The following is a 19885-nucleotide window of genomic DNA, read 5'->3' as shown; positions in this document are numbered from 1 at the left end:
TATACGGCCATTGTACTTTAACTGCACGCCGTGTGCAAATGTGCCATGGCAAGCATAACTTCGAAATCGCTGATCGTAATATCGCTAGCGCAACTTGTGCGCAACTTCAGATATTCGTGAATTTGCGCAGCCTTGGCAAATCTATGCCTGGCGAAGTGAGCCAACGCTGGCGCAACTTCGGAGGTAAGTGAATTTGCCCCAATGAATACTTATTGGTAGCAGAGCCAGCCTATTTGGTTTGTTTAATGTTCACATGATTTTCTAGTAAACTTAAAGTACAAAGATCCAAATTACGGAAAGGTCAGTTATCTGGAAAGACCTACTATTGACCTTAATACAGTGGAGCTTGAAAGTTTGTGAACCCTTCTGAATTTACAATATTACGGCATTACCTAAAACTAGGCATGCCTTCGGTTTGATGCTGTGGATTGATCTGTTTTTTACGCAAGTCCTAAAACTCGACAAACTGCCATATTTATGAGATGAGTCTACATTACTTGTTCATTTTGATGATGAAAATAAATTAACATACGTCTATTTGTGTGTGGCAAAAGTATGTGAGCCTCTAAGATTCACAGTTCATTTGAAAGGGAAACTAGTCTTAAAGGAACAGTAACATCAAAAAAATAAATGTTTTAAAGTAATACAAATATAATGCAGTGTTGCCCTGCACTGGTAAAACTGGTGTGTTTGCTTCAGTTTATATAAACAAGCTGCTGTGTAGCAATGGGGCAGCCAAAGGATCCATTTTCACATTAGGATAATAAGACAGCTTTAGGCTAGGGCCACACGGGACGATTCAGGGAGATTGGTCGCCTGGTGACTAATCGCCGCGTCTTTGAGGCGACTAATCTCCCTGAATGGCTTGCTGGTATCTCGCACCTGCTAGCGCTAAAGTCGCCTGCGCCTATTCACACGCGGCGATACGTTTTTCAAAGTCGCTCGAAATTGCCTCACATGGGAGATTAGATGCGGCGATTACTCGCCAGGCGACTAATCTCCCTGAAATCTTCCCGTGTGGCCTAGCCCTTATGGTGAAGACACACAGAGCTACTAGTAGCAGCGACTTTTTAGGGCAGTGACACACCAGAGATTAATCACTATGATAATTTGCTGCTTCTCTGGCAACTAATCTCCTGCACTCTCCAATAAAAAGCTTTCCCATAGGCAATAATGTGAACCACTGGTGGTAAAACATGTCGCTCCAGTTTCCCAAAATCGCTTGAAGAATCTCTTGTAGCGATTTTGGGAGACTGGAGCGACACGTGTTTTACCACCAGCGATTCACATTATTACCTATGGGAAAGCTTTTTACTGGCGATTAGTTGCCCAGAGAAGCAGCGATTTATCGCCAGAGATTAATCTCCTGGTGTGTCACTGCCCTTATAGCTACAAAAGGACAAAAAATATCCTGCCATAGACAATACTGAGAATTGCCTCTGCTAAAACACACATAGTGTCTTATCAAAGCCAAATTAACACTACTGTCTATTTTGTAGTATGTGTATAAGGTGTGTATTCACCTTTAAAAATACACCGTTTTTGTTAAATCAACACAATTCATAATGAGTAATGGCAGGTCTTAAAAGGTCTTCTATACCAATTAAATGCAATGCTAAATGTCTAGTATTAGTACCCTAGTCATAGTTTATAAAGCAAAACAGTTTTTCAGTGGTGTTTAGTACAACACTCTGGATTTTTTATCAAAATCCAAATTTTTCTGAGAGTTTTAATAAAAAAAAAGTCAGACTAGAATCAACTAGAATCCATGATTGGACCTTATTTATTATAAAAAAAAAAAGCATGATTTTATCGGATCTGGGACAAACATGAAAAAATTGAGAAAATCTAAATTGTCTTTTTCTGGATTTTTCCCGAAAATGTTTTCATATTTTTGCCTGAAACGTACGAAATAGTCAGATTTTTAGGCTAATTACAGTGCAGACTACAGAAACTTCCAAATAGGATAGAGACCTCTCCCATTGACTTATATACACAGGCTTGGCCGTATACACATCAGAGTGTTACTTTAGTAGCTGTGCTTCTTTATACTTACTTGTCGATAGGCTGCAAATCATTAACTCTTGGAATGTAACTGTCAGTTTTATTGTCACTTTCCTGCATTCTCAGTAAATCTCTTCCAGTCCGAAGAGGTGGACCTATTGTGCCAAATTTACTAGTGGAGAAAAGAATTGAACTAGTTTTAGATATCTTGGTTATTTCTGTGGTAGATTGTGCACTGCTGCAGTAAGCAAAACTGGCATGCATACTCCTGGCAAGCTGTAGTACTCGCATGCACCAAAAATGGCAACATGTAGAGCAGCTCTAGCAATTATATCTTGACAGTCTGCTTCTACAAAATAATATTTAACCTCTAGAGATTAATTTTGTGAAAAATGCCAATAGACTCAAATGTATTGATGGAAAACAGTGTTTTGGAAAAAGTTTTGCAAAAAAAAATTACACTGACTTCAAAGCATTTTGTGAATTCTCAACATATCAGGAATTTTCAAAGAGAAATGAGACAGATGCACCCATCACTATATACCTTTATACCATTATAATTACAGACTTGGTTATCTTTTGATGATGTGAAGCAGTACTGCTTATGGAGACCACCCTTAAAGGAGAACTAAAGCTTAACTAAAGAAGTAGCTAGAAATGTTTTGGGCTTCTGCACCAGCCAAGGCAACCACAGCCTTTAAAAGGGAAGATATGTGCCTCCAAAGATGCCCCAGTAGCTCCCCATCTTCTTTTTTACTGCACATGCTCTTTGATGCTATGATGGCGCCATCTTCTGTATCCTCTGGTTCCTAGTGGAAGTGAGCGCCAGCACGGAGCTTTTTCGAGCATGCGCAGTTGGGACCATTCTGGTATTCGTGCCTACTGCTCATGCAAGTCCTGGTTTGACCCCCCTGATGCTGGCACTGTTATTGGGTGTTGGTCATAAGGAGCACAACCAGGTGCTGTGGCATTCAGTTTGACTTTATAATGACTTTAAATAACACTGGCGACAAGATTTCCAATGGCAGCACAACAAACAACCAAATAACAGTTGGGCATACCTAAATGCCTGTGGGTTCTGCAACTCTTTGTCTCCACACCATAATGCTTTCCCATTAGAGATGAATGAGTCAGAATTAATTTGTGACAGACCATAACCCGCTGCTTTCCAACCTGTGCCCAACCAAAAGTCCTTTCTCATTTTATGACCTGTAGACACCCTCACTCCTTTTAATGACATCATGGATGGGAGAGATCTGCCTCTAGTAATGACTTATTGTTTAAGCACTTCTGATTGGGGGGGGGGTGGTCTCTTATGGAATAACCGGAAACATAAAGTACTAACAAGAATAATAGTAACTAGTCAATAAACAGATACAAGCAGACCAAAAGAGGGCGAAGCAGATTGTGAGCTATTAAAAAACAGAACATGTGGGAGTGATTTGATTATTGCTACTTAGTAGCCACAGTGAAAATGTAGGTTATCCACAAGGGTTGGTTCTGATAAGCACTGCTAAGAATTACATTAATGAAACAATTGGATGTATAAGAAAATTATAAAAATGTGTATCTCTTTAGTTGCCCTTTAATGACTCACAGCTCAGTGTTTTGTGTTTTTATCTTCTTTCTCTATGGACAGTCACAACATTTACTGTTATAACTGCTGCCAAAGCACTGCATGACTGATTAACAGATATACTCTATAAACACAATGTTAATTTCAGGCAAATTCTTGAGCGTAAAGGGGAACTTCAGTTTTTTTAGCATGATGTAGGGACCCATAAGGTTAACAATCCTTATGGCTTTACATATCCTACACTTTCTATACTTCAGTTACTAGAAACACACTTATAAGATCTCATTTACATATCCATGTTATTAGCCTATTTGGCCTTCCTCTGCTAACCCAGTCGGATGTGTGATGGGAAGCCTGGGATCAACAAGGCCCAGTAAAGAATTCTGCCCTAGAGCGACAACCCTTCTAGTGAAAGTTGAGGGACAAGGACCGTGTGAAGAAGGTAAAGTCAGTTACAGGAGCAGCTTTTGTAATAGTATGTTCTGGAGATGTAAGGTAGTTGGGAATAGCTGGAAAGAGCAGCATGTGCTCCAACAAGGACCTTTAGCTGGAGGTAGCCTTCCCCTAGGCTCTGCTAACCTAAAGTGAAGGGACCACAGTACTGAAGAGGGATTCAGGAGATGTTCTACTCCCTGATTCATTTCTGCTGTAGGGTATCCAGACCACATTCGCCAGAAACTAGTAAACAGTAGTCAGTATTGAGCATTAACATGCATTCAAATGAGCATAATTACAAGGGTACCCACATTTTTGCACAGACAGTTTTTCATGTCTGATTTCATACAACTGAATACTGCTTCACTAAAAATCTTTGTTCAGAGAACACCCCAGTACTCAGATGTTCCTGAGAAATTAAGACATACCACTGTTATCTTTTTTGTTGAAAGCGGAGCAAATTATTATGCAGGCTGAGAGGGGTTCCCAAAGTTTTTCATATGAATATATATGAATATATATATATATATATATAGTATATATACACACTAATATGCAGCTCATCCCCAAATTTCAATTAAAACCAATTGGGCGCATGTAGGTCTGGCTTGTATCACATACTAAGCACATAACCCCAACACTCCATTATATAGACGTATGTGTTTAGTATATATTACCCACATTCTTCCATGTAGGTGCAGCATGTGTGCTCAGATACATAACAATCAAATACTGAATGTGGTACTTTTATAAGAAAGACTAAAATAAAAGTGCTGCATGGGCAAACACATCAGGGACATGTTGTAATTAGATTTTTTCTCCTGAAATAAATACAATTAAAAACCCAAAACATACTACAATTCTAAATAGATCATCGAAATTAATTTTCATTTACACAAACCCTTAGCATGCCTACCACATACCCAATGCACAAAATACACTAGCCAACCAATAAAACATGCCAGCAAACCTATAAACTGTAATTTGTAGCAGTGTCCCTCAAACTGACTTCCTAAAAGTTCCCACTAGCGTTTTTCCAATATTCTTTCCTGATCACAACCTTGCCCTCCAATTTTCTAGATTTCCCTTTCCAATTCCTACCGGGTCTTCTAACCAAAAACATTTTCCAGCATCCCTCCAAACCGTACTTGGTGCTAAACCCTTCAAAATACAGAAAGGTACCAGCCAGTCCACATTACATGTGTTTGAATACTAGGGATGCACCGAATCCACTATTCCTCCTGAATCCTTCGCAAAAGATTCGGCTGAGTACCGAACCAAATCCTAATTTGCATATGCGGAAGCTCTTACTATTGCTTGCCTGATAGTTTGCAGTTGGTTCACATTAAAGGATAAACAAACCCCTTATTAAAAAAAACCCTACCCCGGTGCAGATACAGGGATCGGAGTTCATGGCAGCCACCTTCCAGGTCTTCAGTAATCTGAGAATGAGACCGGCGGAGCAGCGCATGCGCAGTTGGAGCAATTTCCTGGTGGACAGAAATGGAAGGAAATTGCCGAAGCGCCGGAAGAAGACACGAAGACCCGAAAGATGGCTACCTTAATCTCCGATCCCTGAATCTGCACCAAGGGCTAAGTAAAAAGTTTGGGGCATTTGCCCGGGGTAGCAGCAAGGCTGGGGAGGAGGAGGGGTCTATGTAGGATGGGGGGTAGGGTTTTTTTTTTAAATAAGGGGTTTGTTTCTCCCCCTCTCTCTCCCCCCCACGAAGATTACTGGAGAAGAAGAGGATGGCTGTCGTGAACTCCCAGGCCAGAATCTGCATGTAGGGGTGAGTAAAAAATTAGGGGGGGGGACAGGTAGGCTGGGAGAGGGCTTTTTTTATTACAGGTTGAATTCTCCTTTAAGGCCGTTCTGATACAAACAGCAAAAGCTAATGTGTAGCCAAGTCTAACCCCTAGTCTGCTGCTCTGAATGCAACTGTAAAGACAATATATATCTGCATCCTTGCTATGGGGGCTAAAATGTTATTAGACAGAAAAAGGGTGCAGGACTGAATCCAGAATAGCTCCAGGACAGCTTTGCTTTATATTCTGTAGCTTCCCAGCTACTAACAGTGCAAACTAAACAAGGTATTGTGAGACCACCATATAGGAATTGCCTACTCTTTGCATCAGGGCAAATAAATGCTGAAAAATGCCGGTAGGTTGTTATAGTTAAATATGAGGTCAGAATTGCTTTGTACATTAGTGGGCAGATTAATCAAGGGTCGAATAGTAAATTCTAATTTGAATTTTCGAGTGTCAAAATTTACACATTAAAGTTTTAATCCCCCTATTCAAGTGTCAATTTGAATGTGAGTTTTATCACACCTCGATCATGGAAGTCCTAATTCGAATATTCACCTAAAACCTGACGATTTAATTTATAAGTCAATTGCAGAGGTCCATTGATCAATTTGGAGATATTAGTAGCCATCCTGGCATTCAAGTTTTTTTTCGGGAGAAAAACTAAATTTGTACGAATCGAATACAAATCGAATACAAATCGAATACGATTAGAATTTTCGGGTCGGAGCCATTCGATCAAATATTAGACCTTCAATTTTTTTCTTAAATAACCTCCCAGTCGAATTGTGAGTATATTCGAATATATTCACATAAATTCAACCCTTGATAAATGTGCCTCCCAATGTTAAAAGATAGGCTGTTTGCTGAACTTACCCAGCTTGAGGGCTTGTAACCGTTGTAGAATTTTTATGTGCCGGAGACTGTGTTTGGTATTTATTTCCAGGGGCTCCACTGTTTGCTACCGATTTTCCTGAAGGTATACCTGAATATAGGAGAACATTAAAGAGCATATTGTAATATGTAGTCTGCTGGAGTGGAAAAATACATTTCCCTAATATTAATAGACTGAAATCTGATAGCTAACTAAGTTGTGTTATCAACTCCATCATAATGTTGATTACACAAATGTAACATAAACAGGAAAAATAAAAATCTCCTCAATATCTTCTAAAGCAAGGCAGTCGGACCAATCAAAAGTCCAACAGATAATTCAACATCACAACAATTTATAGATGTCAGGAAGTTCCAAAGGAACATATTGCTTCCTCTAATTGGGAATAAATGCAGTCTGCAATTAGTGCAGCAACGCCATGATTTGGGCTATTGATGCCAATATATATATTGTAGGATATGGGTGTCAAAAGGGCCCAATATTGTGTGCATTTTACCAGCATTAGGCTGGTGAAGTATAAACTCCAGGGAAAAGTCTGTGTGGCTGCAGCAAGTAATGCCGTTTAATTCTATTCTGACTTAGGAAAAGCTGGATAGTGGGTCCCTGGAGTGAATGGAAAAGAGCAGGGTGGTCTTCCATTCCTTGCTTCATGTAAGGGGTTTTAGCTGCCAAGCTAGAGGCAGCTAATTAGCTACAGGTTTGATGTGGAGCAACACCTCAGGGCTTCTTCGCTTGGATATCACCTGGAGCTGGAGAAGGGTGAGGGGCCACGTGAGGACCTTCTTGAGTTAAGGAAGGTGCCTGTGTGTAGCTGGGAAGGAGAGTGATTCCCTGCTGACCTGTGTTCGAGAGAGAGCTCTAAAGGACTGGAGAGGAAAAGAGAAACCCCTCCCAGGAGACAAGTGTGTCTTGAGTGTGCCCCAGAGAGGATTCTGGTATTTGCGGTCCACCAAAAGCCAGTGAGGGCTAAGGAAACCGTGAGTTGAAGTTAACACCAGTGAGGGTGTGAATTGGGACTGTTAATGCTTACGTGAAGCGAATTTTATCCCCTATGTGAAGCCAGTGTTTGTGCCAAATAAAAGTCAGCAAAGCTGCATTTAAACTTAAAGGCTGTATCAGTCTCTATTCTCTGTGCTGAAAACTGTGCCGGGCCTTGGGTTTCGCTACCTGAAGCTCACAATATATATATATCTGGGTGCTGGTAAAAATATCACTATATTCACATCACACAAACCGCACTCCACACGCTCGCGTCCTGAAGACGGCTCGCGTGTGAGAGCCGAAATGTTGAAATAAAGGCATTTGATTTTTGCACCTGACAAGTCCTTGGAGTGCGGTTTGTGTGATGTGAATATATATATATATATATATATATATATATATATATATATATATATATATATATATATATATATATATATATATATATATATATATATATATATATATATAGGTGCACAGTCAATAATCAATCATGTATAAAAAAAGCAGGACACATACTCTCTGTTAGTTGTGATGTTTGTGATTTATTTCACACAAAATGGCATCTTTATCCGACGTTTCGGTCTCACATGAAGACATCCTTGAGAAAGGTCTCCATGTGAGATCGCAACGTCGGATAAAGATCCCATTTTGTGTGAAATAAATCACAACTAACAGATAGTGCGGGTCCTGTTTTTTCATATACATATGAAATACTCACTGAGGTTAACACGATAAGTTTTGCATTAAATGGGGGTCAGTTTTTTGTAATTGTAGATTTAGGAATATGATGTAGGCCTGTTGTTCATAAGGAATAGTAAAGAGATGGTTTCACAGTGCACATCAAAGCATTCAGTCATTTCATTGGACTCTCAGCATCATTGACAGATTCTGGATTTATGGATTTATGGCCATTAAATGATCAGTCAATGTTTTTCACACAACCCTAAAAAAATAAACAGCACCTGCGAGCGCTGTAAAATGAGTTGATATATTCCTAATCGATCTACAGTCAGTAAGTGCATTACACTGGTATCTCAGTGAATTGCCAAGGTATCATTAGAACTACTATCAATCATAATAACCCATCAAAACAAGGGTAAGTAAAATTTAAATACAAAGATGCCAACAAAGAATGAATTCAGGGTGAACTCTCTTTTCTAAACTGAACAATTAAGTTGTACCTGAGGTGGGTTTTCCAAAATTAGGTGGTTGTGGCAGACGTGAAGCCGGAGATGAAACAGCTGCGGGTGAATCAGTCTTAAGACTTGGTGGCTTATACTGCAAAAATAATTGACAATAAATATTATTATAAATAATATAATAATAATAGTATATAATGTATAATTTGTTGGGTAGTTTTCCCAAAAGGAATAGGGATCAAGTATTACTGAAATGGGAGAAAAAGGGTATTACTCAAACTAGACAATTAATAGATCCAAACACAGGAGAAACATATATATTTCCAGCTGAAAAGGGGTATTAACTTATTGAGAAATGAGTATGTTTCCCTATCCAATCATAACTTTTATGAATCTTTACTAAGTTTGTTTGAAGACTCTAATTTAAATAAGATTTCCTTAATTTCTCAATTGCTTTTGTCTCGTCAGAACTATAATCCCTTTCGAAAATTTGGCGGGAAAATAGTCTTTATTTCTAAAAACAGAAATTACTCCAAATAAGCTTATAAAGAATATGAAACAATATAGAACAAGAGTAAGATTCTACATTTTGGATATAGTACACTATTTTTGAATTATCTTGAATCTAGTAAGGTATCTTATAGTCTGAAATGCAAAAAATATAACAGACATTTTTCACTTTATATGGTTATTCCCATTTATTAAATTACTGTGGGAATAAATTCAAGAATTTATAAGCAAGACAACTTATTTTGATTTTAAACTTTCCCCACAATTTGCACTTCTTGACCTCATTGATTATCTCCAGGAGTCTGGTGAAAATTCTATCCCTGAAATTTCTGATTAAATGGTTTATTTCTGTTTTTTTAGTAATGGCAGCAACTAGGAAGGCCATCTTTTTGTATTGGATTAAGGATACTGCTCCAGTTTTAAATGATGTTCTTAAAAATCCCCATTGCCTTTGCTATTAGATATAAATTAGGAAACTGTTCTTCAAGAAAGCTATTTAAAGTAAAGTGGTCGATTTATTTAGAAACAGAAACAACAAAAAGGCAATTTATTTATAAGTTTATAGGAGAAAATCCTTGAGGTCTGGAAAATCCTTTGCTACCTGTTTTGAACTTCATTGTACCATTCACATGTTATATTGGAGAAAATGTTTGCTGTGTTTTTAAATTTGTCGAGCAAAAAAGATGACGTAGATATCTGGTCACTTGGTAATTAATAGCTGTTAATGTTAAATCTATTTATTTGTATGATTCACATAGAATCTTGGCAAATATTGTTTGTTTGAAACTTTACTGCTGGATTTTTTAAAAATTCAATAAAGAGAATTTGAAAAAAAAGTATATTTTGTTGCTACAAAACAGGCTTCATTTGTTAGAATCCTAAACCCTAATCTGCATATTCAAATCTTCAAAAAAAATCCCCATAAGCTAACATAGCACTTTGGCAGGTTTAAGATGGCGAAGTATTGAAGTCAAAGTTTTTTTTAAAGAGACAGTACTTCGATTATCGAATGGTTGAATAGTCGAACGATTTTACGTCAAATCGAAGGTCGAAGTCATAGTAGCCTATTCGATGGTCGAAGTATCTAAAAATTACTTTGAATTTCACATTTTTTAACTTTGAAAATTCCCTCGATTTCACTTCAACCCTTGATAATCTAAGGGGGTTTTTCTTTAAGACCGAATGTCAAAAACATTTTACTATAAAATCCGAATTTTAAGTAAAAAAAAAAACCTCAAATTTTTCGGGATTTATTGTAACCCGAGGATGGAAAAAGTCAGAATCCGAAAATCAGTATCTCAGACCTGCCGAAGTCGCATATAAGTCAATGGGAAGAGTCCAGAAGATATTCTGATCTGGGTTTCGTGCAATAATCGTGGTTTTCAGGCAAAAATCAAAACAAATCTGAGTTTTCAGGCGAAAAATCCGAAAGATTAGTACGATTCGTATTTTGCACACGTTTTTTCCTGCAAAGGAAATTTTTCGGAAAATGTATTGATAAATACGGGTATTAAGTGTGCGGATTTGGTCAGAGTAGATTGCAGAAAATGAGATATTTTCTGATTTATGAACATTAAATCCTTGAGTTAGGGCAAAACAATTACAGTGATTGGAGGGTGCTCAATCCAGCTGCCAAATGTAAAGAAATAGGAATTGTCAGGTGCAAGAGTATAAAACCATCTCCCCCAAATAAGGGATGGAATTGCATAACACTGTAAACCATAAACTCTGCACACTGATCAAATAATACCAAACTGAGGTGGTAGAAAAACAGCAATTCTTTTTACTCAAATATCACTCCAACGTTTTTGGCAGAAGAATTATCAAGGGGGATTATTTTAACTGGGGCAAAAGTCAGAAAACACAAGTGAGTACTTTAACACTGTTTTCTAGCATGGAAAACTGGCAAACTGTTTTGAAATTGTTTTTTTTTAAAAAAAAAAGGAGCCAGAAAACACAAGCATATGAGTTAATGAACTCACTAGAATTTTCTGGGTTTGTTTTTTCTGAACCCACAGATCAAATATTTATGAATCATTTTGTCACAGTCGGCACCCTAAATTCAGAACCAATGCTAAGCACCCTGTTCTCAGCTCTTAACAGCCACCTTTCACCTCGGGAGGAGCCCTCGGCTAATCGGATGCCGCCAGGTCTTAATAAGAGAGGTGCTAAGCGAGGGGTTCTGAACAAGCAAAGGGACATGACTGTAAAGCAAAGTCTTTTGGGCACCTCATGTAAACATGAGGCGTAGTCTCAGGCCGGGTCGGGGCAGGCAGAGTACAAACGGAGTCAGGCAGGCAAAGGTCAAACCGGAAGATCAATCAGAAAGGGGTACAGAAACAGCAGAGTCAATAATCAGGCAAGGGTCAGGATTCAGAAGTGAGGATCGTCAGTAGCAGACAGGGGTCACAACAGAGAATCAGATACAAAAGTTTAAACAGCACAGAAGCACCAGGAAACTCAGGAACAAGATCCTATAACGGGCAAGGCAAATTATTGTCTGTGGCTTTAAATACTTTTGAACTTTGCGCCACTGCGAGCTGGCGTCATCAGGTCAGCACACATGCGCCAATAAAGTAGGAAGTCCTGTGACGCGCGCGCCCTAAGACACAGAACTTTTAGAGGAGTGACGGCGTGGCGGGCGTCCTCACTGAGGAGGCTAAAGGCGACCCTGCAGACCTCCTCCCACTAGACCACCTGGGTAAGTTATCACTAATTTCCTAAGGATTCTGAAGGAATCTGAATCCTGGGGAAAAAAACAGTAGGATTCAGACAAAACCTAGAAACAATGCAGGATTATGTGGAGGTGTGGGAAGAAGCCCTATTTTATACAAGAGGTTTTCAGTCTGTAGTGCTGTAGAGAGCCATGAATAGCATTTGATCTAGGGTTGCCACCTGTCCGGATTTCACCCGGACAGCCTGGTTAGGAAATCCGAACAGGCCATTGACATTAATGACATGGCGATCAGCCAATTGCTGATCGCCACATCATCAGTCCCGCCCCTGATGTAATCTGCCCCATCCCTTACTCCACTGGTCAGCCCCCAGATCACCCGCCTTACGCCATCATTCGTCCGCCCACCAATATCATCCGCCCACCCCCTTGCCCGATCGGAAAAGGTGACAACCCTAATTTGATCCCAGTTTATCTTCCTGTATAACAGCTAAACCCCTTGTATTCTACACAGTTATCTGTAATCTGCTGTGTAAACATGTGCCTTTTTACCCAATTCATCTTGAATGGCCACTCCCATGGCTATACAGTGGCTTCTTTATATAAACTAGAGGAGTGTCATTTGCCAATGCATGGTAGCAGAACTATTTAAATAATAGTAATATTTAAATAATAGAAATCATTCAGTTTTTGGCGTTACTGTTCATTCAAATGTCTATTTTATAGGGTTTAGAAAATGCAAGAAGTGTAAAAACTGACATTTGTCTATCCGGTTCTGGAAATCCTATCTTTTCATTATATACAACATAACTACCAATTCAATGTTTGCTGCACAGAGCTGGACCTTTAGCACTCTGGAAGAGCTTTGCAGGATGCAAAATGTGCCAGCGACTGCTATCAGCTTTCATTGGTGTTTGTGATGGCATTGCACTTTGATATGATTAGCCTATGAAAGCACCTTAGATGACCTGCATGCTTTATATGACAAGTTCAAAATAGGAAATCCCTTGAAAACAGGCCTAAACCAGAATCAAGGAAAATAATCACAATATAAATCCATGATGTGCTACCTTGGCAGAACCATCTGATGTGAATCTATAGCAGTGTTCCTAAAATTGTGGGGCTGGTCCCTCTGTGGGGATAAGGAGGAGTGACTGTGGGGACCAATCTGAAATAGAACGATTTGTGAAGAATGTGTATTAGCTCTCCTTCTTGATGTTTAATTATGTTAAGATTTTCAAATATTTTAGGAACTGAATGACTGGTACACCACATATTTTCTTATATATGTCAACTTGACACGAGCTAAGGGTGCGCTTGAATTTTGACCTCCAAGGGGAGCTTGAACTGGAAAAAATGTGATAACCACTGATCTAGAGGAAGGTAAAAATAATCCCCAGCAGTAAACTGCCACCTCACAAAATAAAAGTACAAAATATACTTATTGACTGCAAAATGGATTAGAAGATCATTCAATACTGAATAATAATAATTACTTCATCATCATTTATTTATATAGCGCTGTCAAGATACGCAGTGCTTTAATTACTTATGACTATATGTACTTTCTTTCTTAGATTCTCTAGAGAGAGAATATAATTCTGAGTATACAGATTTCCCTTTGAACACCCATAACTTGGATGGATTCTGTTTTCAAGATAGCCTTGGTCAATATTACCCTGGTCTTGAGGGCAGAGCCACCTTTTTGGCTGTAAGAGCAGTTCTTTGTTTTTTTTGTACCGTGAACCAATAAATCTATGGTCTCCCACTGGCAACTCCTGTACTGCGTTCTCAAAGTTTGTGCTTTCTTTGTGAGTTCAGAATCTATGGAACTACTGTCAAATAAACATAAATTTCTGTAATTGAATTTCCCAGACACTCCCAGACCATTTTGGCACATACTTCAAATCATAACGTATGCAGACTGTGGCCAGACTTTACATCCATCCCATAATTTAGTTGTGCCCAAAACACCATCAGACATTTGGGCCTAAGGTCTAACCAAGTTTAATCCTTTAGTTCCTCTCACTTATAGTGTGAATTTCAGTTCTTTCTTACCTTCCTTTCATGTGTGGTTTTTATTTGTTATGCCCATGTTTTTGATAGCATCTGCATGTTATTGATAGCAGATTCGAGCTTCTGCTTCTCCAGAAAATCCCTAGTATTCTTTCCTGAACCAATAACGGGTAAGTATAACACCCCCTTTAAAAGTCAATATCGCACATCCCTAAATTCATTATTACCTGGGGACGTACTGTTGGTTTTCTTTTGGGATCTGTACCTCCTTTAATTTTTTGTCCCATGCGAGCCGATTGCTCCTTACAGAAGTTTATGTGCCGATCAGCAGCATTCTCATTAAATCTCCTCTGACAATAAGGACATTGAACATAATCTACATTTAAAAATGAAACAGTAAACACAGGCTTGATTAAATGCTTAGTCACGGATTAGTTTAGGAAATTACTGCAATACTATAGGATAGCTCTATAAGTGCCTTTGTATGACATAATTTGTTTCTTATAATTAGGCCTTCAAAAATATAGAGTATGGGGGCACTACACTTTTCTAAAAATGTATTTTATTTAAATGATGCATGTGGCATTTTGCTGCTGCTTTTTAACTTTTCAGATTAAAGACGACAACAAATAACTTTGGTTACTCATGGTTTCCCACTAGAATGCAATTCTTGCTGAGACAAGTGAACAATCTGTTTTTAAGACTATGGGGAAGCCACTCACAATAGCTTTTCTTAACTCACATTCACTTAAAGGGGACCCGTCACCCAAAAAAATTATGAAAAATTCTATTTTATCACATAAGTCAAGAGAAATTAACTTTAATTGCACTACATAATTTTTTTTAATCTTGTTTCCTTCAGTCTGGGAATTCATAATTATAGCCATTTTGTGGACACTGTTATTAAGACAAGCCTTGCAACATCTCAAAATCTTGTTTGTGCACCAAAATGGGGGACCTGATGTCCATCCCCATGCACCAGCTACACAATTAATTGGTAAAGAGAGAGGGGGAATGTGGGGAGAGCAGTATCATCTAGGAAATGCTGAATAGAAAGTGAAAGTAATTGTCTGTCCCGCTTAATTTGAAAAGGACTTTTATTATACAGATTTTTGTGTCTGGGTGATAGGTCCACTTTAAACAGAAAGCAATACTCTTTATTTAACCCCCTTCTGAAAAATAGCAGTAGTCTATAGACAACAGTAAGTGGCATAAAACAATCAGGATAACCTAAAGCAATTTATGGCTTAAGCTCGGATTGATTTGGATAATGCAAGTAATGTAGAGGACAAACCCCTTCTACGCAGGGATACAGCAAAGGAACCACATATTATATCTCTTAGAGGCAGATTTATCAAGGTTCGAATTTCGAGTTCATGGGAGTTTTTTTTTTAAAACTACCATAAACTCCCATGAACTCGAAATTCCACCAACTGAAATTTATTAAAAAATTCTAATTTTTCAAAGTCGAATGAATACTATGGACTTGAAAACTGTAATCGAAATCGAATCTAAATCAATTTGAGGTTTTCAAACTCGATTTGAGTTTTTTCTGCGCAAAAAAACTCTAATGTCAAGAAGGCTGCAAACAACTCCAAATTGATCCCAGGACGTCTTCCATAGGCTAAAACAGCAATCTGGCAGATGGCAAATAGTCAAATACTAGTTCTTAAAGTGCCAGGGTATGCTAAATCTCAAAAATCAAATTCGATTTTTTTTTCTTTTTTAAAAACTCGAATCAAATTAACATTTCCGTAGTCGAATTTGACAGTTTTGGCCATAAAAATTCGAATTTTCACTTCGACCCTTGATAAGTCTGCCCCTTAATGTAGTGATAGTAACTGTGTGATAGCCTTGGGATCTGAGGACCTGTTTGTTAAACTTCAAACTAATAATGTGTATTTTTTTTCCAAGATAGAATGGCGTGCTTAATCCATAAAAAGCAGATAGAAAACAAGAACACTACTTTACATGCCAGCAATAGTGAGCAATTTTCTAATTCAAATTTGCTATTAGGGAATGATATGATATCACTTGTGGATCTGCACATGGCATCTGCTAATATATTTTGCAGATAAAACAAGGAGATGTGGCTACACAGACAAAAGAGCAGTTTTATGGACTATATCAGAACTGGGGGTGCATAACATACTGGCACCCCCAAGGCAATTTAGCCTTCCTTGACCTCAAATTCCATGGCTAGATGAGCAGCACCAAACAATTTTTGCACTCTATTTTGTGAGCTACAATGAATCTCCATCATAAACTGACAATACAGCTCAGATATTTGCATCAAAAGGATCTACTGATGGATTAATAAAGTCATACCGGGATCATACGAAGGTGGGGGTGGAGGTGGAAGCTCACCGCCTTCTTTTAGAATCTGAGATATTCCTTTAGCAGATCTTATCGTGGCAATAAACTCTTCATGTTTCCTCTTCCAGTTGGACTGTTTTTTTGGAGGTTCCGGCTTTAAGAAAGAATGCAGAATTCAGCAAACTCAAAGGGAAGTTTTAGAACTGTTTGAGGAATGAAGGCACCATGGTGCGCAATTAACTCGACTTTAATATTGCATTTGAGGAATAATTTTTTATTTAAAAAAAAGTGATGTATATATGATGTACCGAGCCTCAGATATCTGTGTTAGAGTTAATATTCTTTAGGAAAGTATGCAGTTTCTGAAATAGATCAATACTAAATATATCTCCTTTGCTTGGCATCCAATTAATAAACAGAGGCATGTACCTGAATATAGGAAGATGATTAAATCACAGGAAAATCATAGCAGATTATCACTGCTTTATTTATTTGTAGTTGGGGGGAAAAGATACCAAACAATACCATCTTGAAAAAGCAGCTCTTCGAGAACTTTACAAGTGACCTATGAATTTACCACTGGAGGGCAGCACATAACATTATAAAGAGCGGGTATGAGCATCTGAGAGACACTCTCTCTCAGCTGGACCCTCGCCGATGCTGTGTGGAGAAAGAGAGTGGTGTTTGTGAAATTACACCTCTCTGACGCACAACAATTATTTATCATATGTAACCTGAGTTCCATTCCAAACCGTGGTCCCCTCACTTTAAAACCGTGGACCCCTCACTTTAAGGCCAGTAATAATCAGCTATCAACCCTAAATTTGAGTGTAGTGTTGCTGTATTTAGCTAAATCTGCATAACTTACACTTCTAGAGTGCGCTATGCTAGTTCTATCACAGTCTGGTTCTTTTGCAGGGTTCCTGTTTCTAGACTTTAACTTTAGGGCCTTGTTTTCTCAGGCTCCCCATCGACATCCACCGTGTTCAGAAGGCGAAGGCACAAAGAAAGAGATCTAGTTTTCCTGTCACTATATTAAACATGAAATGATCATACATAGTCCTGTACCTACTGGACTATGCCCAACCTTGTGCACTTTTCATCTCCAAGTTGTGCCTGTATGTTAGTCACCCACCCACTAAGACTGTAAGCTCTACTACTTTTATTAGGCAGAATTGTTTGTTTTTCATTATTTGGGTAGAGCTCCCCTTAAAATGTACAGGAATGAGATCCGTTATCCAGAAACCCTTTATCCAGCAAGTTTTGAATTATGTAAATACATAGACGTAATCAAATAATCCAAATGTTTAAAAATGGTTTATTTTTTCTCTGTATCAATAAAACCCCAAATATGATCTAAACTAAGATATAATTAATCCTTATTGGAAGCATAACCAGCCTATTGGGTTTATTTAAAATTTAAATGATTTTCTAGTGGACTTAAGGTATGAAGATCCAAATGACAGAAACCCAGGTTCAGAGTAGTCTGCATAACAGGTCCCATACCTGTACTAGTAGCCAGTAGAACATTTCTTGGATATACAGAAATAATGCAAGATGGCCACATGGATAAAAGAACATAAAAGAAGACCCAAGACCATTCAGAACTGAGCAATTTGAGTAGGTGTAATGAGAGGGGTTTTATCAATTATGGCTCATGGTACTACTTTGGAACAAATTAAGACTTTGATAGAAATATAACACAAAGAACTGTTCTACTGTTGAACCCAATATGGTATATTGAACCCAATATAGTATACAAGACCTATAATTGTGTATAACAAAGCTTTGTGTCATAGTATACAAGACAGTTTTATAACCTTTAATCCTGTATAACGGAGCTTTGCACAAGACAAACTATTGAACCCAATTAGTCAATGACCTAATACTTGTATTTGCCCCTAATATGTTTATGACTTTTTGAAATTCTCATAGAGCCTTCATTTATTGTAGCCAGGGGTAGAATATGTACTACTAGTTGACTAGATAGGATCTCTGCTTCGGATGTACTTGTTAGTAGTCTAGCCAGATCCCGATAAACGCATGGGAAGCAAGATCTGATATTAATAGATGAGCTCATTCTTTTTGAGCATATAAAACTGGGGGTCTCCATTTTGTTTGTTCAATATCTCTCCTGTGGAGTAGTGCGCATACTGCCCAGGGCCCTTGATTCCCGCTTGAGACCTCTCTGCTGACTGATCAGGGATCTCCCAGTCTCTTGGTGCAGATGTCCATGCTGACGCAAATGGTGATGTATTGCTGATTGATGTATTGCTGATTGATGCATACTGGATTAGATGCAGAATCATGCATACGCTATTATATTGTTGAGTTGAGGTATTCGTGTATGTTCATTGTTACCTGATTGAGGCACTGTTATATTGCTGATTGATGCACTCCTGATTGTTTTGTCTTTGTCATCGTAATAGTTTTACTAGTCTCTTTTACTATGTCATACTAAAAGTTTATTTAAAGGTGAACAACCTGTTTACTGATTATTTGTTTTGCTAATTACTACAGCAACCCAATCACTCTTTCATACAAGAAATACAACTTCACTTACCCTTGGCTTTACTGGTTTTACTGTATTAATATCTGTTCCCTCTGCTCTTTGCCTGCTCGATTCAAATGTTTTCCTCTTTTTCACAGATGTTTTTTGGCATATTGGCACATGTTTTTTCTGGTAAAAGAATGTAAAAAGCGCAAATGAATTAATTTTAATTAACAGAATGTAGAATTTACACTTATCACTTGTGGTGGAGAGAACACCATTTTTTATTATAATAGAAAAATAAAATAGAAGCTGTACAAAGGGGGACATTGCACAACAAGATCTGTGTCCCTTAAGGTACCAAGCCCAGCTCTAGTCAAACCAACCAGTTTCATTCAACTGACAGGGCTTTTTTTCCAACACTACTCAGGGATAGTGTCCTGCAGAGTGATGGGTACCCACTGTTACTTGCATGGCAGGTATGAGTACATTGACCTGCAAGTCAGGTTTGGAAAGGTATTCTGCTCTATTATTGTATCTTAATGCCAACCCTTCAACTACCCTCCTCAAATGGTGTAGGCAGAATATGTAAAATCATTATTAGCAGAAAAACCTTTTGAAACAATATAAAGTACAGGTATAGCTCAAAAAAGTTGTAAACAATGTAAGACCTAGCACTATCCTCATCTCTCAACCATTTACAGTAACTACACAGAATCACCTCTGTGAATTTCTTCAGATGTCACCTCTTTGAAGAGTTACAATGTACCATTGTGATTGGATTAGTGGAAGAGTTTATATGCCGAGAATTTACCACACCAGTCAGTTGAACTGCTGCTCGGATGAGTAGTGAAACGTCTTCATTGATTACTCAGCAAGTCCAGTTGTTTTTAGTTTTTTTTTTAGATTTACCTATACTAGACATTTATGCATAATACATTTCCCTGATTTTCCATTTTCCTGGATTTTACACCATTTTTTTCTGGCCCCCTGAAAACCGTAAAATGGGAGTTCTGCTGTACTTACCTTTACATTAAGA

At 38.2% G+C, this 19885-nt stretch overlaps 1 protein-coding gene across 2 annotated transcripts in view; it reads right to left on the bottom strand.

Annotated features, from left to right (window-relative positions):
- The window catches only part of zc2hc1a.S (zinc finger, C2HC-type containing 1A S homeolog), a 34427-nt gene that overhangs the window by 6617 nt on the left and 7925 nt on the right, over window positions 1-19885 (bottom strand). The window contains exons 3-8 of one of the 2 annotated variants that reach the window (XM_018268777.2): window positions 18919-19035; window positions 16368-16509; window positions 14267-14415; window positions 8882-8978; window positions 6698-6806; window positions 2057-2176 (exon numbers count right to left, since the gene is read on the bottom strand). In XM_018268777.2, coding sequence (XP_018124266.1) covers window positions 2057-2176; window positions 6698-6806; window positions 8882-8978; window positions 14267-14415; window positions 16368-16509; window positions 18919-19035 — 734 coding nt within the window. 2 annotated transcript variants of the gene reach the window in all.

Source organism: Xenopus laevis, chromosome 6S, assembly GCF_017654675.1.
Source record: "Xenopus laevis strain J_2021 chromosome 6S, Xenopus_laevis_v10.1, whole genome shotgun sequence".
NCBI lineage: Eukaryota > Metazoa > Chordata > Amphibia > Anura > Pipidae > Xenopus > Xenopus laevis.
This window is presented reverse-complemented; position numbering and strand designations above follow the sequence as displayed.